Source organism: Aspergillus saccharolyticus, assembly GCF_003184585.1.
Source record: "Aspergillus saccharolyticus JOP 1030-1 unplaced genomic scaffold BP01scaffold_6, whole genome shotgun sequence".
Classification (NCBI taxonomy): domain Eukaryota; kingdom Fungi; phylum Ascomycota; class Eurotiomycetes; order Eurotiales; family Aspergillaceae; genus Aspergillus; species Aspergillus saccharolyticus.
Window position 1 is genome coordinate 58407 of NW_020290616.1, and position 21120 is coordinate 79526.

General features: G+C 50.6%; 7 protein-coding genes across 7 annotated transcripts; 4 read left to right on the forward strand and 3 right to left on the reverse strand.

Annotated features, from left to right (window-relative positions):
* Nucleotides 1-143: 143 nt before the first annotated feature.
* Nucleotides 144-1079, reverse strand: BP01DRAFT_291085 (uncharacterized protein; the record flags this gene model as incomplete). Its single annotated transcript, XM_025571633.1, has 5 exons — nucleotides 144-216; nucleotides 285-342; nucleotides 401-495; nucleotides 557-582; nucleotides 663-1079. 5 exons carry the CDS (start codon nucleotides 1077-1079, stop codon nucleotides 144-146), a joined length of 669 nt encoding a protein of 222 aa, XP_025433653.1.
* Nucleotides 1080-3567: 2488 nt separating this feature from the next.
* BP01DRAFT_354189 (uncharacterized protein) lies at nucleotides 3568-5008 on the forward strand. Its single transcript, XM_025574370.1, has 3 exons — nucleotides 3568-3999; nucleotides 4072-4166; nucleotides 4236-5008. Exons 1-3 carry the CDS (start codon nucleotides 3891-3893, stop codon nucleotides 4611-4613), a joined length of 582 nt encoding a protein of 193 aa, XP_025433654.1. The 5' UTR covers nucleotides 3568-3890; the 3' UTR covers nucleotides 4614-5008.
* Nucleotides 5009-5748: 740 nt separating this feature from the next.
* On the forward strand, nucleotides 5749-7274 carry BP01DRAFT_290743 (COP9 signalosome complex subunit 1; the record flags this gene model as incomplete). The annotated part of the gene is made up of 3 exons (XM_025571621.1): nucleotides 5749-5812; nucleotides 5877-6157; nucleotides 6234-7274. 3 exons carry the CDS (start codon nucleotides 5749-5751, stop codon nucleotides 7272-7274), a joined length of 1386 nt encoding a protein of 461 aa, XP_025433655.1.
* Nucleotides 7275-7749: 475 nt separating this feature from the next.
* BP01DRAFT_194326 (putative GPI anchored glycoprotein) lies at nucleotides 7750-8742 on the reverse strand. Its single transcript, XM_025570979.1, has 3 exons — nucleotides 8466-8742; nucleotides 8203-8390; nucleotides 7750-8150 (listed from the first exon to the last, which is right to left on the reverse strand). Exons 1-3 carry the CDS (start codon nucleotides 8595-8597, stop codon nucleotides 7778-7780), a joined length of 693 nt encoding a protein of 230 aa, XP_025433656.1. The 5' UTR covers nucleotides 8598-8742; the 3' UTR covers nucleotides 7750-7777.
* A 563-nt stretch (nucleotides 8743-9305) lies between these two features.
* On the reverse strand, nucleotides 9306-11592 carry BP01DRAFT_421411 (putative MFS transporter). The gene is made up of 2 exons (XM_025579513.1): nucleotides 11134-11592; nucleotides 9306-11044 (listed from the first exon to the last, which is right to left on the reverse strand). Exons 1-2 carry the CDS (start codon nucleotides 11389-11391, stop codon nucleotides 9647-9649), a joined length of 1656 nt encoding a protein of 551 aa, XP_025433657.1. The 5' UTR covers nucleotides 11392-11592; the 3' UTR covers nucleotides 9306-9646.
* Nucleotides 11593-12066: 474 nt separating this feature from the next.
* On the forward strand, nucleotides 12067-14714 carry hrdA (E3 ubiquitin-protein ligase HRD1). The gene is made up of 3 exons (XM_025570980.1): nucleotides 12067-12189; nucleotides 12268-12372; nucleotides 12452-14714. The coding sequence occupies exons 1-3, from the start codon at nucleotides 12166-12168 to the stop codon at nucleotides 14576-14578; spliced, it is 2256 nt and encodes a 751-aa protein (XP_025433658.1). The 5' UTR covers nucleotides 12067-12165; the 3' UTR covers nucleotides 14579-14714.
* Nucleotides 14715-15925: 1211 nt separating this feature from the next.
* BP01DRAFT_291136 (DUF3431 domain-containing protein) lies at nucleotides 15926-20334 on the forward strand (the record flags this gene model as incomplete). The annotated part of the gene is made up of 3 exons (XM_025571634.1): nucleotides 15926-17145; nucleotides 18299-19750; nucleotides 19812-20334. The coding sequence occupies 3 exons, from the start codon at nucleotides 15926-15928 to the stop codon at nucleotides 20332-20334; spliced, it is 3195 nt and encodes a 1064-aa protein (XP_025433659.1).
* Nucleotides 20335-21120: the final 786 nt, after the last annotated feature.

Here is a 21120-nt window from a genome sequence, read left to right on the forward strand (position 1 = left end):
GTCGCCCAATGCAACATATACATGTAAAGAAGATATCAGCTTCATTACTCCGTGCACATGGGTACTTTTATATTCGTTGACGTCGTTATTTCAGAGATGGCGAATGTATAAGAAAGGTCAAAGAGCGATCATTGAAGTTTCGGCTAGCAAGCCCTGCCAAAAAGAAACTCCTTCACTATCGGAGAGCTAGAGAATTCGGGGTTTAATAGGACGCAACTTTAGACTACCATGTTAGTTCTTTCTTCGCATCCGCGGATTTATCTAGCAACCATGATGCAACTCACTTCAAAAAATATTCCAACCCGACGCGGCGCGATTCGAGAAATTTCGGACGAAATTTGACTATAGTAATCAATCAGTAACCCAATGGACTGACCTGTGAAGTTCCCTCAACACATACAGATTACACTCTTAGGTGGCAAAGGAGGTAGGGCATTTTTGGCGTGCGGAAATGATATTATGAGGCGTTGTCGCAAGTCATCGAACTCAGAATACCTAGACATAACAGTTAATATCGAAGACAAGTTCGATTTAGACGAGAGCACCGGAAGCCTACCTCAAGCGAACTGTTATAGGACCACCCTAAAGCGGCTATTAGTACTTAACTGACGTCTCGCCGAGTTAAGAGTGGTGGCGGATCTCCATTGCATGCCAGAACTCACATCAAGTGTTTGTACTTTGCAATTCCAGACTACATACGATCCGATCCCGGTCTTCCCTTGAACAACGACGTAATCATCCACGGAGACGCTCTTAGCCCACAGACCACGGCTGGTTTCACATTCTGGATCTTCCGTGTGATCTTCCAGGGTTATTGCGGGACCAGCGTCAAGAGATATTTGCGAGACTCTAGAGGCAGCTCTATGATGAGTCCAATACGGAGGAACAATGCCAGAAACTGGACGCTCATTGTTCAGTATATTCCCAGCGTAAACAGAGGTAGTCTCTTCACTATTGGTGGAGGCTGTATTTGTGTTGGGGGTGGATTTGTCTATGCTGGAGATGGCCGGCGATGCCGAGGAGGGTGGGATTGCATGCCCCGAAGGCACGAGGCCAGTATCCTCATTCGCTGACTCCATCCATTTAATTATAAATCGACAGATCTAGCAGAGGCAATCCTGACTGCCACTAAGAATAGATCTAGTCAGTCACAACGCAAGCCGAACGCAAAAATGACCAGTAGCGAAGCTTGGCCCGAATTCAGTGAACCGTCCAGTAAGACCAAACAGAACAGCCATCGAAGCATTCCTGGGACTTAGTAGAACAAACAAAAGAAGGAAGGAGAGGATCTGTGTCCGTCCGGTTATGTGAATACAGCTAGATGCATGCCAGATCCACCGATGACTGATCACAATTGGCCACCATGTCCGAAAGTTTTATCGAACAGGATGAATTGGGGGAGGAGGGGGTGGAAGGGGGGGGGAGGGGCAAAAAAGTGCGGGGAGAGGGGGTGGGAGGTGCCCATACCCAGTATAATAGGAACGTGGAAGAATAATTTCACATACATGAATCAAAAAATCCGCTTGGACATATACACTGTAGGTCCTATGAAATTAGCATCAGCGTACCGTAGGGTAAAGTTTTTCTTTGTTGCTGGACATGATTGAAGCAGACGATCATCCTCGGCAGCCTCCGACCAACTCTGGCACCACGGCAGCTCCGGGCAAATCCAAGCAAGCCATCTCTAGGTCACGGGACTACTGTCCGAGAAAGCGCGGCGAGTCATGTGAGCCGAGAACCACAACTACTAGTTAGTCCACAGACTCCACAGTGTGTTAGACTGCATAAACTGAGAATAGTACTCTAGTACAGAGTACTAGGTCCATACACAAAACTCGGCAACTACATTTTCTCATTCATGCCAAGCTCCTATACATCTTTTCTTATCAGACTATCATCTTCTCCGCCTCTACTCCTCTTTTAGCTGACGAGCCAAATAAGTTGACCACAGTAACCGGTAGTAAACTTACACAGTACTCCGTAGTACACTCAGACACTGCAGACTGTCGGCGAGTCGGAAGCAAGAGGACACCTTGAAACTGAAGGAAATTACGGCAAGCTACTCGTGCCAATTTGCAATAACTTCCACTGCTGCTTGAGACCCTGACTGCCTAGTATACTGCTTTCTTAACCTTGCTTGCTTACTTACTAGAATCACGAAGACTGTCTTACTTGCTTATATATATGTAGGAACTGTGAGGGCTGCTTGTTACAGCTGCGGCGACTATAACTTAAGTAATAATTACTATAGTCTATTCTACTATATAGAGCTACTTCAGCTGGAACTTAGATAAGTATATAACTGTAGTCTAGTGGTTAAGATCTTATACTAAAATCATAATATAGTACAATATAATATATAGACAGCTTAGGACCCTATCTACAGAGCTGGATTCCAGTACTAATTAATAAGAGCTTATAATTGGTCTATAGTAGATCTGATTTCTTGCAATTGGAGTAATCTGATTGGCCTTGGCTAAGCTAAGCCTAATCTGGGTCGCTGACGGTTCGACCCCTGCCAGTTCCATGTGATCATTTTATTGCCGGCAGAAGGAGGGTTATTGCAAATTGGCATGAGTAGCCCACCGTAGGAAATTGCCACATTGGGACTAGGCTGCAATCAGGGTCCAGGCTAGAAGAAGCCAAGAGGGTCCAGTCCCAATCAACTCTCGTATGACTGAGACATTTTGTCCGGATGATGGATGAGGAAGACACCGTCCGGCAAAAACCCCTTAGTAAGAGGCAATATTACTACGAAAACTTCGTACATCTATCTTATTGAGACAGTCTCCCACCACCCATTGCGTATATTATCTATCTTGTCCTCAAGAACAGTCAGGATTGCCATAGACGCAACTGCAATGCATTCGAGTGCCAGCCACTGGAAAGGGGACACACATCTAAACATAGAAACGATAAAGGGTGTCTCAATCTACAAAATACACAGTAGTCCCACGCTGTACCGAGTAGACTACGGTATCGGCTAGTGGCCCCCGGATCGACATACTACCAGCTTCTCTCCAGATCCTCACTCCAACTCTCTTCCCTCTCCTCCCCTTGTCTACTTTTCCCACTCCCTAAATGTTGAGGCTGGATGGGAATGCTTGTGAACCTCACTTCACCTCAAAACATAGCCAAATATAACACAGCTTATCTTAGCATGGTCACTGTCCGCCTTCAGCTTCTTTCCAGCCCGGTTTGCCTTCAAACATGACCGCTGCCATGGCAGGCAGCCGGTTAACCAGCTAGTCTGCTTGCCACGGACCGACCTCGGGGTATTGTTGTTGGTGTACTGATTTCCGCCAATTTACGACTAGCAAAATACGACCATCCAGCACTATACACCATCGACATTCTTGGATGGCTGGCTCCATTCGTAGTCCGTCTGGAGCTTAATCAACACATAGCGTCGCCACCTTGACCTCGCTTCGCGTAACAAACGGAAGTGGTACGAGGCAAGATGTTGGACAAACTACATATACTAAGCCTACAGCAGCATTTTCAATCCCCACCCCCCTCCCCCAACCTTCTTCATTCACCCTTTGATCTCTCATAAATCTAAATCTTGGACCCCTGGACCCTTCCCCCCCCTTCCCCTCTTTCGCACCCTTTCATTCTCCAGAATTCGCTTCAAAGTGCCTTCGATTTTAAGACCTCCCACATTCGACCGTGACCCTGAATTGACATATCATCCTTGACCCATCCACTACTGTAAGCACCGCTGCTCTTTCGCTCTTGCACCTGGTCCTCTGGGACCCATCATCTGGCATTTCCCTCCGAAGATCTCCTTCAAGATTCAGGAGATCACCGCTGGAACCCTGCAGCCTCAGGGTTTCTATTCCGACAAGCATCGCTCACCGATTGACAGTCTCCAATTTGAAGCCGTCACTATGCATTTGCTGCGTTCTGTAATCGCTGTTACCTCCTGGGCTTTGCTTGTCAGCGGGCAGAATTCTTCTTACACTGTCAATGTGAATGACATTCCGATCAAGACAAGAGGTATGTTGTCACCTAGATGAAGAAAGAGAGCAGCACAATTGGCCCCAATGCTGATGTTTTTACTTGTGTAAGACCAGTGGTGTGAAGCTCAGACCTCGCAATGCCCGCTTATCTGTCTCCAATTGCCTGGAACCACCAGCCAGCCCAAACAGAACACTTGTGATCCCGTGAGTGATCCCCAATTTCCGTGACGATGCCGGCCAAGCATGTCTAACCATTCGCGTCGCCTTTCTCAGCAAACGTTGTATTATAATTGTGTATGCAGTAATGGCCTCAGTCCAAATGCCTCTCAATACTCTCAGACGATCCCGTACTTCTTGTGCACTGAAGAGAATAATGAGTGTGTCAGCAAGTGCAACGGCAATTCCCTCTGTCAATCAGATTGCCGCAGCCAGCACCCTTGTGGTGCGCAGGATCCCAAGCGAGTCAACGCCACTTCAACATCCAATTCCACTCCTGCCGCCACTGCTGCTTCTACTACCACCTCCTTGGCACCTTTCACTGGTGTGCCTGACGAGGGCGTAGCGCCCCGGTCATTGGCAGACATGGCTCAGCTTTACGGACTGGTGACTGTTGTGGGCGCATTCCTTGCCGGATTCACAACCTTGATCTAGTTTCAACCGGCGCCGCAAGGGTGCCTGATACAGCCGCCTCCACCCGTCGCATTTTTGATAATAGGTGAAACCCTTTTGGCATCCCAGCTTAATATCTAATATGTGTTTATTTTTCTGTCTTGTCGGGAATTAGCTAGTGCTTTGATGTTTTCCTTGGGCCACGATGAAGTGACGCTTTCCTTTTCTCTTGTATCATGGTTACCTTACCTTTAATGATTTAGTTCTTCACCTGAAAGATCTTGATGACCAGCTGTCGATTTCCATCCTTAACTAATAATGAGGGCTATCAGGACAAGTAGACGTTCATGTATAATTCCAGTATGGATCAAGAGGTATACAAAGCTATACGCCCAGGCACATTGATGTACTTTGGGAAAACAAAACCCCAGTTGAGTGTCAATGGAAGGCAGCACCACATAGTCAATCGACAAAGAAGTACTAGGACATCAGTCTATGATTTCTCGGAATATTCCCCGAAGGGTTATGATTGCAGGGCGGTGTTTGAGGCGGTGTATCTGCATCGGAGAAGCGGTGCCGATAAGTCGGGCGGAATGATGCCCCCATAGTGATGACCTGGTGGGAAAGAGAGAAAGAGGTCATCTCACCTGCAACCACCTTTTCCCACCGGGCTTAAAATTTCATATACCCATCGAAAGACTTCTCTTTTGCCACTTGGCGCTAATATCAAATTTGACATACCGTTTGTTCGAACCTAGCAACAAGGGCTTACACCAATGATCTCGAGCCAACCTCCGCTCTAGGAACTTAAACCGACCCAGCTCGTTCTCCACCTCACCTATTGTTGTGCGACGTGCGCTGCCTCACTCGCCCTGCCCCTATTCTTGTAGCGCTGCATCTAAGCACATCAAAATCGCTTGGATCAATTCTGTGGATCTTGTTGCATATTATCTTCACAGTCGGCAGTAGTGCTGACAGTGTGCCGACGACGTGCCGGCGGGATGGATTACCTACCGGAAGGGCACATCGAACCCTCGGCCGCGTATCAGAGCCAAGCGTCAGCTGGTGGTAACGTCGACATGGATTACATGAACCGAGGCCTATCGGGGGTGAATGTAAGAATTGAAGGTAAGGTTTTCAAGTTTTGATTGCCGACATGCTCGTCTGCAAACTGACCATGAGCGTCCATGCCCAAGATCCTCCGAAGTTTGAATTGGAATCTTACATCGCGAATTATACTGGTAAGCAGGATCCCACTTCACTTAATTGTATAACAGCAACAGGCTTATGAAAGTTTCGCCCCAGGCCGGACCAGATACAATCGTCTATATGTCATTGGGACATGTTCGTCATATCTTGCCGTCGAGGCACTCAAAGCCGCAGTAGCCGAAGCCAAAAGTGGCAAAGATGTCATCAGATACGAAAGAGCAGTGCGAGCACTTGCAGAGGTTGCGCCAAATGACCCCGAGGCTACACTTGATACGCACTGGGTAGACCACATGCAGAAAGTCGTCAAGGCCGAAACGGACAGATTAGAGCATGAGCTTAAGGGCTACAAGAATAATTTGATCAAAGAAAGCATCCGGGTGAGAATAAGTCCCTTTTGTTGTTTTCGTCACTACTTGCTGGCTTTGTAAATCTTATACTAACTTTGTACAATAGATGGGCAATGAAGATTTGGGCCAGCACTACCATCTCATTGGCGATCTTACGTCGGCGTCCAAAGCCTATTCTCGTATGCGAGACTACTGCACAACCCCAACTCATATCGTATCCATGCTGTTCAAGATAATCAATGTGGCGATCGAGCGGGGTGACTGGTTGAGTGTCCAATCCAATGTCCACCGATTACGCCATCTGCAAACGAAACAGGACGAACAAGCCAAAGTTCAGCCGAAGCTTTCCACCGCGATGGGCCTCTCACAGCTGCACTCAGGATCCTACCTAGATGCCGCCAACAGCTTCTTGAACACAGATCCGGGCCTCGGTGACTCATACACGGAGGTACTCACTTCCAACGACGTGGCCGTCTACGGCGGGATCTGCGCGTTGGCGTCGATGGACCGCGACGAGCTCCAGCGGCGCGTCCTCGACAATAACTCCTTCCGCAACTTCCTGGAATTGGAGCCACACATCCGCCGCGCCATTGCTTTCTTCTGCAACTCCAAGTTCCGCTCTTGCCTGGAGATCCTCGAGGCCTACAAGGCGGATTACCTGCTCGACATCCACCTGCAGCGCCATGTTCATACCCTCTTCACCCGCATCCGCACTAAATCCATCCAGCAATACCTCATTCCGTTTAGCCGCGTTACCCTGGATTCCATGTCGAAGATGTTCGCTCCCGGGACCGGGACAGGCACTGGAACCGATAGCGGCCAGCAAAGCCCCCCGATCGACCTCACCTCGCCCTTTGTGCAGGAACTGATAGCTCTAATTCAGGATGGCACGCTGGACGCTCGCATTGATCTGGAGCACAAGGTGCTGATTGCCAATCAGGTCGACCTCCGGACAGAGGTACAGGAGGCCGTCTTGGACAGCCTGGCGGACTACGTGCGCGAGGCGCACATCCGCATGCTACGCACAAACATCGTTCGGGCGGGGCTGGAGGTACGCGTCGATGATAAACCTAGGGAGATGCGAAGTAAGAGGTCGGATGGACATGGGTCCGCCACTCTGTCGCGCGGCTCGGGCTTGTTCCAATAAAATTATCTCTATTATGTGGCGCCGGACCAGCAACGACAGGCAAATCAAATTCCGTCCTATATCATTTCTTATCCCTTCATCATTCGAATTCTCCATTGCAAGAAGACTTATTCCTCGTAAACGTTCATTGGACTATCTTTGATAAATATTATATACTCATCTTTATCCGTATATCCAAGATTACGATCCTGCATCTTCGGCAATGATCCCTTGCTTTGAATTCCTCTCTTTTCGACCTTGTCTCGGGAAAGTACGGCAAATAGCTGGGATTGACATTATTCTAAACAGCAGTAGGCATAAAAAACGGGCCTTGTATGTACATGGACCATGCTCTTCCCCTCCATCTCCTTTTTTTCGTTACAGCAAGCACAGCCCATCGCAGGTGGCAGGGTACTTCTCGAAACAATGCAGGGATTTCTCTCTCCCTCTTCTAGACATACAGGCTTAAGAATGTTATATTGGGCCGGTAAGGCCTTGACCGAAAAGTAGAGTGAAGCCGTTGACTAAGCCATGGCCAAGGCCAGCATCATGGCGGCACCTCCCGCAACCCAGCTACCAGTGGCCAAGGGCAGGGCCCCGTTGTCGGTGCTGCTGGCACTAGCGGCAGCGGTGCTGGAGCCGGAGCCGGAGGCGCTGGAACCGGAAGTAGATTTAGCGGAAGAAGAGTCGGTGGACTTGCTTGAGGCAGAGCCGGTGCCTGAGGCGGAAGCGGAGCCGGTGGCGGAGGCAGAGGCATAGCCGGTGATGGTGACGGGAACAGCGGTTAGAGGGGTGGTGTAGACGTCGGAGGAGGTGCTTGGGCCATCGGAATCGCTGGCGCTGGTAGTGCAGCTCAGGTAGGTCGTGCCAGTGCGGGTGCAGCCTTCGGAGAATGTACTAGAAACAAATTGAGTAAAAGTCACTAAATAAAGCGACAAGAGTAACATACGTTCCGCGGTAGGACAGCCCCAAGCCATAGGTGGAGCTACCCACTGTGAGAGTGTAGGTGTCATCTTGCAAGTTGCAGGTTTCATCGTCATCAGCAGAAGCAGCATCAGAAGAGGTGGCAGTAGCAGAGCTGACAGATGAGGTCGTTGAAGCACAGCCCAGAATAAGAGTGGTAAGGCTACCACCAGTCTGTTCGAAAGCAGTTAGATACATATGGGTGGTCGAAATGAACGGAATAGATCAAAGGAGGATCTGGCAACGAACAGTTCCAACCACTTTGCCTGCAAGATTGGCAAGGTCAGCGTCGGGCGGCAGATAGATATCAACAGTGTCAACGGCAGCTGCGGCCGTGACAGAAGCCAAAATGGCTAGCGAGGAAGCGATCTGGAAACGCATGGCGATTGTGTGTAGATGCTGGGATCCGGATGTTATGTTCTGAAAAAGCAGCAAGGGGACGAAGGAACAATTTATAGGCAAGCAAGAGTGTGGAAGATTTCCTTGGAGTGCAGGCTTCAGGAAGAACGAGATTGTCGCTGTATGCAGTTGGAATGCTGAGGATGAAATGGGGTTGTTGGGGGCCAGATGATGCGCGAGGGCCGTTTCTTATAGATTTGTCCCAACTAGTTCCCTCTTGCTGGTGCGACAAAAGCTGAGCCTCGTCGAGGATTGCGCTGGACTGGTTGGGGATGCCATGCGATGCATGCAAGAGGACAAAGACCCTCTCATTTGGGGGCGCAATCTTCGTAGGAGGTTCAGCTCACTGGTCGTTCCTTGACCGATCGTGGTTTTTGGCGATGAGCCATGTCATGGAAGCCATAAACCCATTAGAGTTGGTCCGAGGTGGACCGACGTTTAATTGTCAATGTCACCACGATTTAGCCGCATGGGGACTTGGAGACGAGCAAACGAATGATCGATTGGGGAAGACGGAGCATGTAAAAAACGCGAGTGAGGAGCTCCATGCTAGACAAAAAGACAAACGATGTCAGAAGCCGACCAGGAACTAAAGTGTGCACTAAGTGTGCACTAACACCGGGCGCGCTCTTGGGGGCCGGAACCATCACTTCGCGTATGAAGCAGACCCTTGCTGTGTTCGAGTGGGCTAAGGCGCTCAGCCTTCATGTTTGCAGGTTGGTGGTTTGCCAATAAGCACTAGAGGGTCAGAATCAATCAATTCTTCGAAGTATCCATAGTAAACAAAGAGAGTCCTCCCAACTCCTAATTAAAAACAGGGCCTGTAGGTCGCTGGCAGCGGCACTGCTGGGTATCGGTTTCTCCACGACTTCAGCTCCACCGAACAGACAGAAAAGAGAGAATAAGATCGTCGCAGCCCCATACTTTCACCAACCTAAGCTCCATCTAGAGCATCGCCATGGCGCCGCCATCACCGCCAATCTACCACGAGCCATCCACTATAGCCAGCCATCATAGCTGCTGGCCAGAGCCTAGCAGTAGCGGGTCTTTGAGTGTCTAATGACTCCACAGGCTATTCCCGCTAAGAGCAATACTCCATTGAAGCTTGCCAGGATGTAAAACGGAGCCCCCGATGAAAGGACATCGAATAGCAACCCTCCGACCTTGGTCAGGACCAAAATGCCTGCGCCGCCGTACAGGGAATATACCCCAGCAATAGAACCTTTCAGGTGCGCCAGGGGTTGCTGTGTTCGATTCGGAGCCGAAGACAATAGTGCCTGTTCCTCCTGGTTGCCTCCAGTCCCATCGGCCGACAGTCGGTCGTCGTCGGCCTCCTCACAATAGAGAGTGGATGGCGACGAGTCAAACTCATTCCCTACCGAGCACTGAGCTCCCATACGTAGTACGCCGTTGCTGAGGACGGACAAGCTGCAAACAATGGCCCCAATCTGACCGAGTCCAACTAGCCCCATCACAACGAAAATGCCAGCACTGCCGTCGGCCCCTTTAAAATCTGGACTGGGCAGCAGTGCAAATGTGATATAGCCGACCACGCCTGCCATACATGCTCCTAATAAGGGAATGGGATATCGTTGTGACCGCTCTGACATGTATCCAAAGACTGGCGCTGCCAGCAATGCAATAAGCTGGGAAACTCCGGTAAGGATTGAGGCCAACACATAAGCCTTGCGGCATGATTGCTTGACAGCGTCGGAGCCAACTTTGTTTCCATCGTTATCTTGGCATAGACCTGAATGCCGGTAGTAGTGGTTGACCGCTAGGGGAATGAATAGCGAGATTCCGACTGATGAGGCCCGAGCCACAAAGCCGCCCAAATAACCAAGGAAGATGTCACTGTTGCGGAACCCTATCATGAGTGCAACGCCAAGCTGATGAAAATAAGGCAAGCATAGTTTGCTATAATCGGTGCTTTGCTCTTCATCTGCACCGGAGACCTCCAGCCTTCCATGGGAACCCCGGGCCCATAGGGAGCTCCAGGCTTTCTTGTTCTCGCCGGGAAGGTTCCTCAGCCCTATGGAACAGAAGACAGCAATCAACAGAGACACAAGCGCAACGATATAATAGCTGTATCGAATAGACTCTGGAGGTGACATTCCCCACTGCTGAAGTCGAGATGGTAGGGGCAGGAAGACAACGAGGGCAACTAGTGCGCCGCTTCCAGCGCACATTCCAACATATCCAGCTAGCTTGGAAGACGGTGTTTTTTCCGCGGCACGATTCAAAGCAACAGACCGCAGCCGTGATGAAGACCCTGCTACGGCTGGAAGAACAGCCGTGACCATGGTCGACACCGCCGCACCTCCAAGACTGAAGAGCAAACGCCCTAGGAGAAGCTGGGGATAAACGTTCGTCGCCTGAACAAATAAGATCAGCGCGATAGCGATGATTCCATATCCAGCCACGCAAACCTAGAGATGATTTACGTAAGTAATCATAGTAAGTTAAAGCTCGCGAGTAAATTCTTGGAAGTAAAGCAAGACCATGGAAGGGCTCTCACATTACGAACTCCAATATGATCTGAAAGTACTCCCCAGAGGGGACAGCCAACTAAAGCGAGAAGCTCGTCTGCGAAACCCAGAGTACCGACAGCATCGCCCTCTCCCTCAGCCAGGCCAAGTAGTTCCGTGACCACGAAGGAAACGGATGAATTGAGGAAAACTAGAAATGCAATAGAGAAGGGGCAGACCCCGAGCAAGTAGGTACATATTTGCAACCGATTAGCAGTAAACGTTGATGTTTGTTGGGGGGGCATCATGGTGATGGTGTCGAGGGCATGTCTCGGCGAACAGAGCGGTGACTTAATAACTTGAGTTGCTCGTAGTCCTAACTACGTACTCGGTAGGGCATCCAGGAACGATCTGCGTCTCTTCCTTCTCCTTCACTCTTCCCATCAGAGTTGCTTCAATGTTCGCTGGTTTACCGTCAGCTTTGAGGCTGTGGTTTGTGAAGAAGCTTTCTAGTTTTTTGTGAATTACTGGGATTCTAGACTCGACTTGATAGATCAGTCTGGTGTTACTCCGGAAGCTCCGCAACCGGTCACATGATCCCTATCGAACTGGTGGAGCGCGGGCCAGAATCGTGGAGGTCAGAGACCAGTCAGTAGTAACTTTCATACTCACCTAGGTACGAAATACTCCGTTGTTAATTTCTTACCATTAGTTCCCATTCAGGTGGCTTCGGATTGGCCTCTTGAGAAGTCTTGCACATATATAGCATGAGCCTGTCCTGATACCCATGCAGAGGAGGTAGAATAATCAGAGTACCCTGTGGATTAGTAAGTTGTAATGGTAATGAGGAATAAGGCGGTGACGGCAAGTTGGCAACTGGCATCACCGACTCCGGGGCGGGATGAAGGCCGATTGCTCCAGCTGTCCAGAACTAAGTACGGAGTACTCTCTCACCTGCCAGTCCCCTCCCACGTTTTCCCCTCCTTCGTTCTATACATACATGTTTCGGTCAATGTCCTTCTGAACATTGCGTTTATACCAATGACTTAGAGTTTCTCGCGTGACTCTGTCAATCATTGGCCATGAGGTTCGCCGTCTACGCCGGGGTAAGTTAGCTCTGCTCTTCAAAGAAAGGTTGGCCGTGTGTGCTCGGGCTGACCTGATTCCATCGCAACCACAAATAGGCTTCAACCGCCCTGGCTACTGGTGTATTTCTAAAAGCACTACATCAACGAGCCAACTTCTATGCGGCATGTGTATATCTCTCTCAAAGCAGTGCAAACCTTATGGTATAACTTGTTCCGTCCTTCGCTCCTTGGCTTCATAACGACCCTGTGTAGACTGAGTGAGCTAATCAATCTTGCCTAGATCTTGATGAACGTATGCCTTCTGGCCGTCGGGTTCTTCCTTTTCTGGCTCCAACGTCTACTCTATGGACCACTTCGACCCATCGAGACGGAACAGCTATATGAGAAAGCATGGTTCGCAGTTACTGAGACGTGTTTGGCCATGACAATATTCCGCGGAGAACTCGGAGGCTGGTTTCTAGTTATGTTCGTCTCTCTGCTTGTTGGCAAGGTCTGGGGTTGGATCGGGGAGGGTCGCGTAGAATACCTCGAACAGCAGCCGCCCGCGAATCCGCGCCTCTTCCATTTTCGACTCGCTATATCCTTACTCGTTTCAGTTTTATTCAACGTGTTCATGTTGAGATATTGTGTTCAGACGGTACTAGAACAGGCACGGCCCGATATGATGGTCATGTTCGGCTTCGAGTTTGCTGTCCTGACGATTCTATCAAGCTCAACTGCCGCTCGGTATTCCATCTCTTTGGTCGAGATTTACGTCACCCACCGGCAGTTGAAGGCCAGATTAGAAGAACGCCGTCAAGAGGTCCGAGCTGCGCGGGATGAAGCTCTGCAACAGCAGGTCGACTCCGCAGAGCCAACCACCTTACCTAACTTACCGGCTGAAAACGACGTCAACGAAATGGAGTTAGATGTGCCGGGGTGGGAAGAAAAAGGCCGATGGATCTTCTATCTCGACCTCTTGACAGACTTCCTCAAACTCACGGTATATTTGACATTTTTCGCCATCCTATTCACCTTCTACGGTCTGCCTATTCACATATTACGTGACGTCGTTGTCACGATTCGCTCATTCGGACGCCGCATTATGGACTTTGTCCGGTATCGCAATGCGACACGCGACATGAACGAGCGCTATTCCGATGCTACCGCTGAGGAGGTTGCCCGCGAGGAGGTATGCATTATTTGTCGCGAGGAAATGACCCAGTGGTACAGAGCCGGGCAAGGAGGACAACCTGCACAACAGCAGGGTCGGGCATCCGACAGACTCCGTCCAAAGAAGCTTCCTTGTGGTCATATCTTGCATTTTGCTTGCCTTCGAAGCTGGCTCGAGAGGCAGCAGAATTGTCCGACGTGCCGACGCCCAGTCGTGGCTCCACTTCAAGCACGAGAGCAGGGCCACGCAGACAACCGCAACCCAGGAGCCAATGCTGGCGTGCAGCAGAATCAGCCCTTTGGTAACCAGCCGTTCGGTCGAAATGGTCCAGCAGAGGGATTGCCCCGAGCCCGAATTTATCAATTCGGACCCTTCCGTATCGGCTTCGGCGCGGGAAGAGGCGACCTCTTCCGTAATCTTCAGCAGCAGATTCAGCAGGAAAACATCCCAATGCAGCAGCCAAACGATGCTATTGCGCCTAACGCTCGGCAGATCGGTTTCGGACTCGGGTTTGGGCGACCGCCAGCAACTCCATCAATTCCTACCCCGGCTTCAAGTGTGGCTCACGTACAGAACCAATTGCAGCAAATGGAACAGCAAATCATGCATGAGATCAGTAGCCTTCGGGTCACAGCTGGTCAGCTTCAAGTCGTGCGAATGTTGCAAACAGAACTTCAGCGACTCCGCAGCCTTTCCGCTGATTCTATTGAACCCCAGCAAGGTCTTCCAACTTCCACATTGCCAAGCTCTGTAGCGAATGCAGCTGAGCGCCAACGATTCATGGCAAATCCTGGGACCCTTACCTTGAGGTCTGGCGATGCTCGACTACCCGAGGGGCTGAATCTTCCTGAAGGCTGGTCTCTGATCCCTCTCCATTCACTTGGCCATGGTTCCAGGCAAGAGGGCAATGGCCCCATATTTGCTACTGTCTCGGAGACGATCACGCATGCTGCCCCATTGTCAACCGAGAATGGCGCCAGCAGCCAAAATCCAATTCATGAAGTTGCGGCAGCTGCGGGCTCTCCTGCACCCCGAGACCCTCCACATTGGCATTCTGACGCGACTCCAGCAGTACCTCAAACGGGCATCGAGTCGCTATCTCAGCAGTGGACCGACCTGGCCTCCCAGACACAGCCCGCCGACAAGGAGCGTTCGGAGCGCGAAGAGGAGCCGGATTCACCGTCGGGGTCTCTGTCCAATGGAAAGTCACGAGTCGCAACAGTAGAAGATGCGCTCGATGATGACGAGGTGTGATAGATAGATGTTTACTTTCTTCTTCCATCTCATCTCTTCCTTGTTACCCAGTACATTTCCATCCTACCAATTTTATTTTTGTTCTTGGCTAATGGATCATTACGATGGTGTTGTCAACTTCCCAAGCCCTTCCCTTAGGATGTCTTTTTCTGGCGTTTCCGAAGCGACTCATATTCATACCCAGCTGCCTCTTAAAGTCCGAAGCTTTGCCATGTGCCTCTTCGTGGCTTCTTTCTCATGTTTCACTCCTGGTACCCTGGCACAAAGCAGGGCTAGTTTTCTATTTGTATGTACAGATGCGAAATGAAGCGTTCATGCAGTTGACACCAACTCCTGCTCGTTGGCACCATCAAGTGTGAAAGGTATGCGTTCTTCAGACTCTCCTCAGGCAAAAGTATTTGTTCGTAGAAATATAAGGCGGAGAATATGACTGAAACGGGCCATGGCCCATAGATCAGGGGATATTTAGCCTCTTCGCAGGTAAGCGGAATTGAGCAGAGTATGAGTAAAGTTGAGGTGCCAATACTATGTAGTATACAGCTCAATGGGTGTGGAAATGGGAGCATACTGTGTAGTTAGACATATAGCCTAAAATAGGCCTGGTCTCCCGGGAGAGAAAGTGGGAAAGAGGGTTCAGTTACGGGACGGTCTCATCGTCAGCCCCAGTTGCTGACGCCAGCTCCGCCTCCGCCCGCCCGCTCTTCTGCGCCATCATTTCGCATTCGCGTATGCGCCGATTTTTCCAGCCCAGTTTCATGATCCATTCTGTCTCTCCCTGACCAATCCTTGTCCATGCATGTAGTAACCACTGCACGGTCACTTTGGTGTCTTGGTGTCGTCTTACGGAGTACATTACGGAGTACTTGATTATTCTTAGACTACCCTAGTGGTCTTATTTCGTCCTTCCTTGTGCATGGGCTACTATTTCTGTTGAAGTACGGAGAACTTTGTGCGAAAGGTCCTCCCACCCTCCTACCTCCTCCCCCGAAATTATAGCAACCTACTACTCCGTTGCTCTCGTCGCCATCTCCGATCGCGGGGAGCATTGTCTACAGTATTCCAGCTTTCTGACCGTGTCAGGAAGTTGCACACTTACCAGACCTTCACCCATGGCTGTTATCTTCGTTGTGTAGCCGTCTGGCCTTACATTGTGAGCATTTAGTGCTTTGCCCCCTCCCCGGTGCCTGTCTGCATGTTCTGGAACCAAACTCAGAGGCACCCGAAGCTTAAACTTGTCCGTCCGCGGCAAAGCATTTCTTCTAAATCCATGACAAGATATCGATAGCCTTGCGGTATCGCATTGTCCTACCACTTCTCTCAACGACTCTCCACCTCATTCTGTGCTCGATGATCTCCTCACGCCGGCTTGTGCCCCTTCTCGGCTTCGCCTTCATCCTTTCGGTCCTGTTCACCGTCTACACCCTCTCCTCACAATGGGAGCCGCTGCCGCCTCCCGTTGAACTGAGCAGACCGGTCGCAACACCCTCTCCCACGCCATCGCTGCGCTATAATCTCACCCGAACGCAGGAGGAATCTCCCTCTCGGACGCCATACGCTGCCAAACCACGCTTTCTCCCCGGCGTTCCAAAGGCTCCTGGCGCAATATACAGCAAGATACTCGTTGTACCTCAAGCCGATGGAGAGGACACTAGCTGGATTGAATTTGAACTACCCGAATGGCAGTCGGCCGTTTATGCCGTCAATGATCCGTCAGCACCTCTGCATCCGCCCAAAAACAAGGGACATGAAGTGATGGTCTATCTAAGCTATATCATCGAGCACTACGACCAATTGCCGGACATCATTGCATTCATGCATTCGCACCAATTTGCATGGCACAACGACGACCTCTTCAACGGCGATGCAGCCGAGTTGCTGCGACGTCTGAACCCGGCTTGGGTCATCAGGCAGGGATATGTGAATCTGCGCTGCACTTGGAGCCCTGGTTGCCCTGATTGGTTGCACCCGGGCACCTTAGTTGAGGATCAAACAAAGCAGGAAGAGGTCATGCTTGCTCGCGCCTGGGGTGAAATCTTTCCCGATGATCCGATTCCCGAAGTCCTATCCCAGCCGTGCTGTGCCCAGTTCGCAGTTTCACGCGAGCGCATCCTAGCCATTCCCCGAGCTCGCTTCGTATATTTCCGCGACTGGATGCTCCGGACAGAACTGAGCGATTACATCTCCGGTCGCATTTGGGAGTATCTATGGCAGGTCGTGTTCACCGGTGAGAATGTGGTTTGTGTCAAAGAACATATGTGTTATTGCGATGGCTTTGGAATCTGCTTCGGTGGTGATGACGAGTACAATGAGTTTCGCGACCATAACACTGTTAAATCCGAGTTGGAGGAGGCACTTCAGGGATGGACTGTAAGGGCAGATCTGATTGAGCTCACTCGAATGCATGGACACCTGGGCGAAGAAAGCCGTCTGACCTTTCCCGAGCCCGGAAAGGATATCACCTTGGAAGAACAACTGGAGTTTGAAGAAGCGTTAATCCTTGAACTATTTGTCAATGCCACCGAGCGAGGGCAGGATCCCAAAGCCCGGGCTGCGGAGGTAGGGAGAATGTGGAAAGATGGGGACGGATTTTAATTTGTAATTCATCAGGCGCCGCATGTGCTCTTTAACGCCGTTCCAAATGTGCAATTCTCAAACTTGTTATGCTGGAGTGGATACGAAAATGTGTTACTCATTTGTTTTCAATTCGACTAGTGTTCAGAAATCGGCCATTCATGTTTGATAATTATGGCGAGCGTGTGATTCCTATACTGGGAGATTTACTTGATCTGTGCAGCTTGGCTGGTTCCAACATGGCAGGTCTGTGAAGAGAAGGCTTTGGCTATCAAAATGGAGAATGCCATCATTGTATCACACAATGACCAAGTGTGGGCAATATGGTTTAGTCATTAGCGAAGTATAAGTTAATTACTCGAAGTCGCCGTACTTCACCTAACATGGTACATAGTATGAGTGTGTCAAGGTTCAAGATCAGGTGATCCTCAAGCCCGGCGCTAACTCAAAGGCGGCAGTCGCGACGGGGGAGCTCCCGTCCGTCGTTTCCTGCAGAGTTTGCACTGTCTGTCCTTCCTTCAAACCAGCCAAACAGCGTCATCCTTTCGGATAGCTTCATTGATCGTTGCGAATCGCGCACGCTTCATATTGATCGAGTGGGAGCTGAGCTTCCCGATCAGTCGACGGACCTCCGGGTTGCAGGGAGCCATTCGGCCACCGTCACTGTTCCAAAAGCAAAGCTTGCCCGTAAGTGATCTCTCGATTTCAGGTTCTGCGTCTAGATCCTGCGTGTACACGCTTCCGGTTGTATGAGATTCCTTTGATTCTGCGCCCATAATCCTCCAATTCGACGATATCGCGACCCGATTTTTTCGAAGCAAGCTGCGAAAAGGGCGTAACAGGCTGCGCGTATACCACCATCTTCATCATCTTTACTCAATTGATCCACCAGCGCACGTCTTTCGCTTTTACCTATAGAGACACGCGCCTTTCGTCGAGGATAAGTCTTCGCCAAGGCTTTGCAACAGTACAATTTTATCGGTCAGGGCTTGCGCACGCATAGTTACACATATAATTCGGCTGGCTGTATGCCATCATGACGTCCACATCCACCCCGAATCATCATCAGCCGTCGACACCGGCGGCCGATTTTGCAGGAAACTCTACCACAACCTCAAATGTCGACCCCAACACGCACCTCGCGACAAGTGGATATGCACCTAGCGAAAACCAGCTAGCTGGACTTGTTGAGGCTGCTACAGCAGCTGCCGGTCAAGACGTCTCAGAATGGGCTGCGGCTGCTGCAGTCGCTGCTGCCGCCGGGGCAGCTGGCAATGCACATCACCTAGAAGGCTATGGACCGGACATACACATGGATGATGACAGCTTCGCAGATACGAGTTTCACCACTGGGCTCAATGGCGGGCGATCCCTGCGAGGACCCGGATCAGCTGCGGCGAACGAGCACAATCAAACAACTGGGTTGACAAGAGTTGGCACGAAAAAGAGGAAGAGAAACGAGGACGCTCTTGATCCCGCGTTGACAGGCGGTGCGCATGTTGGCTTAGCGGGTGACCAGCAACCACATCATCACAGTCATCACCCACAACATCAGCAGCCGCAGCAGCAGCAACAACAACATCCGCATCACTATAGTGGTGAGGGCCTAGATCTTCGAGGTACCCCACCACAGTCACTATCTGAAGCTCGTGCCGTAGGCTTACACTCTGCGGCTGCGCTCTTTCGCCAACCTTCTAGTAACAAAAAGTACACTCGTCCCCCCATGTCCAAATTGTTCGCCTCCCTCGAGCTCTCCCCAGAAAACTTCTTGCATCTTCAGGCAGCAGCTAAAGCATACATGCTCGATGATCTCCACCCTGAGCGACGTGACTGTGTAGGCCAGCGCGGGAAGGGAGACACAGAGATGGTCAAGCTACGGCTTTGGAATTGTGTACGTCATTTTCTTGAGGGCGAGGGTCATGGCGAGCGCTTCTTTGGGGAGGATGTCGTCAACGAAGGCATGGGGCCCAGAACATACATCTGGCCTCGGGACCAACAGAAAATCATTGCATTGGTCATACCTCTACTACGGCGGATGGTGACCAATGAGCGACAGCGTCAGTATGCCGTCGAAACTAGAAAAGGTGGCGGGGCAGAGGAGCGACGGCGACGGAAGACGGAGGAGGGTCTTCAAAATCTCAATGCACACACGCCAACCGAAGACCACTTACAATTGCATCCTCAGCCCCAACATCAACATCACCATCATCAGCTTCATGATGACTACACTGCAGTCCAGACCCCGATGTCAGCGTCGCAGCCGCCCCTGGGCTCCACCTCGCAAACCGCGGATCTGGGTTTGACGGAGCTCCTGCTTGACGGCTATTCCACCGATTGGAATGCATTCGCGAAATCTTATGACATGTATAATCAAAACTGTGAACTCGATAATCTCTGGTATTTGTCGGGCTTGCAGCAGCCGGACTGGCGAGGCTTGGTTGCTGCAATCGATAGCCATTACCAGGTCATCCACAATGGTGGATACGATTGTCCCCCGCAGTGTGAAGATGCGAATATACAACGGATACTAGATGCTAATGCTACATCTGACCTACGGTGGCGAATTGGGGGAAACATTCGACAGCCCTCCAGGAACGAGTTGTACGTTGCCCTGCGCTGGTCGCTTTTTTCTTCATCGTACCATGCTAATAGGCGTCTACAGTGCAAGCAGCGTTACTCGCGACATCTCACGCGTGATTCGCGACACTCTTGCTGTCAAGCATGAGCCGCACGGCACATCACACGATCCGGCGTCAGCGCCACAACCTCAGCACTTTCCGCCCCCCAGTAACCCTCCGATGACCGGATCTGCTGCGGTCGGCAATGCCAGACAATCCACGTCGTCTATGTCTGTTTCTCTCCGTATCAATCTTATTCAAGACGGCAAACGTACTCATTCTCGGCTTGATGTGCCCGGTAGCCAGTGCCCTGACCTGGAGACCTTGAAGCAAGTGATCTCTCGCCGTTTTGTAGGGCAGTTGCCAGGGTTTTCAACCGAGTCCGGCTTAGACTCGGCTAGCGGTTGGGCTTCAGGAATCAATTGGAAGCTCAAGGTATGGCTTCCGGACGGATTAACGTCGGTGCAGAACGACGACGACTGGGCCATCGCCCTCCTGTCCGCGGGTAACGTGGACTGGATGGACGATGAACTGAGAGTTTTAGTTGAGTTCGAGGAAGCATCTTGAGAGCGGTTAAGTGTATGTGCCTGTCTGACGACTTCTTATGACTTGATTGTTACCGGAGGAGGTTTTCTTTTCATGTTCTCGCATTCATACCCTTTTGTTCTACTGTCACGAAATGACCATCCATGATTCTCGCTCTCAATCCTAGTAGGTGAATACTGTACAACTATAGTGGTCTCTATAATCATAATATTGATGACATTTAAAGTGTGTGAGGCTTAAACACCTCTAAGGAATAGGTTCTATGGGGTGTCCCAACTTAATCTTGAAATCAACGAAAGTATTATATAATGCGACTTTAACAGTCAATTTAAGGCATGATGAAGCGCCTTTTGCTCACTCACCCATCTACTTATTCTGATAGAGGGTCATTGCACATAAACAAGCGGTGCCGCTAGTGCCAAACATCTAAATCTTATTCTCCAGCACCCACAGCATTAGTTGGTACTACTAGTAGTAGTACCTTGAACGTTGCAATCACCACCACCAGAATTGCACCGGGTGAAACTGATTTCAAAACACTTCTCTCCGACCTCAAGTCGCTTCTCCTGTTTTGCTCACGATCCCCAGGCCGCCTGCATTGAAAGCGAGCTTAGACCTACACACGCTTCAGCCACAACTTGTCTTCCAGGAATTAGAAGGCATCACGCTCATCCTCACTCGCAACAGAGCCATCGCGCACGGCTTCACCGACTACATTCTCCCCTGTCGGATGATCTCTCTCAGCGTGCACTCAAGTCTTGAGGCATTAGGGCTGACTGCTGCCCACCAGCGCACGACTCCGTGATG

What these genes read in the sequence shown, in the direction of transcription:
- BP01DRAFT_354189 (XM_025574370.1), top strand. Translation starts at nt 3,891, where the DNA reads ATGCATTTGCTGCGTTCTGTAATCGCTGTTACCTCCTGGGCTTTGCTT. An exon ending in CATTCCGATCAAGACAAGAG is followed by an intron (nt 4,000 to 4,071) that starts GTATGTTGTCAC and finishes TACTTGTGTAAG; the next exon opens with ACCAGTGGTGTGAAGCTCAG. An exon ending in AACAGAACACTTGTGATCCC is followed by an intron (nt 4,167 to 4,235) that starts GTGAGTGATCCC and finishes CGCCTTTCTCAG; the next exon opens with CAAACGTTGTATTATAATTG.
- BP01DRAFT_194326 (XM_025570979.1), bottom strand. Translation starts at nt 8,597, where the DNA reads ATGCGTTTCCAGATCGCTTCCTCGCTAGCCATTTTGGCTTCTGTCACG. An exon ending in CAGGCAAAGTGGTTGGAACT is followed by an intron (nt 8,391 to 8,465) that starts GTTCGTTGCCAG and finishes GCTTTCGAACAG; the next exon opens with ACTGGTGGTAGCCTTACCAC. An exon ending in GGGCTGTCCTACCGCGGAAC is followed by an intron (nt 8,151 to 8,202) that starts GTATGTTACTCT and finishes ATTTGTTTCTAG; the next exon opens with TACATTCTCCGAAGGCTGCA.
- BP01DRAFT_421411 (XM_025579513.1), bottom strand. Translation starts at nt 11,391, where the DNA reads ATGATGCCCCCCCAACAAACATCAACGTTTACTGCTAATCGGTTGCAA. An exon ending in ATCATATTGGAGTTCGTAAT is followed by an intron (nt 11,045 to 11,133) that starts GTGAGAGCCCTT and finishes AATCATCTCTAG; the next exon opens with GTTTGCGTGGCTGGATATGG.
- hrdA (XM_025570980.1), top strand. Translation starts at nt 12,166, where the DNA reads ATGAGGTTCGCCGTCTACGCCGGG. An exon ending in GGTTCGCCGTCTACGCCGGG is followed by an intron (nt 12,190 to 12,267) that starts GTAAGTTAGCTC and finishes AACCACAAATAG; the next exon opens with GCTTCAACCGCCCTGGCTAC. An exon ending in AAAGCAGTGCAAACCTTATG is followed by an intron (nt 12,373 to 12,451) that starts GTATAACTTGTT and finishes AATCTTGCCTAG; the next exon opens with ATCTTGATGAACGTATGCCT.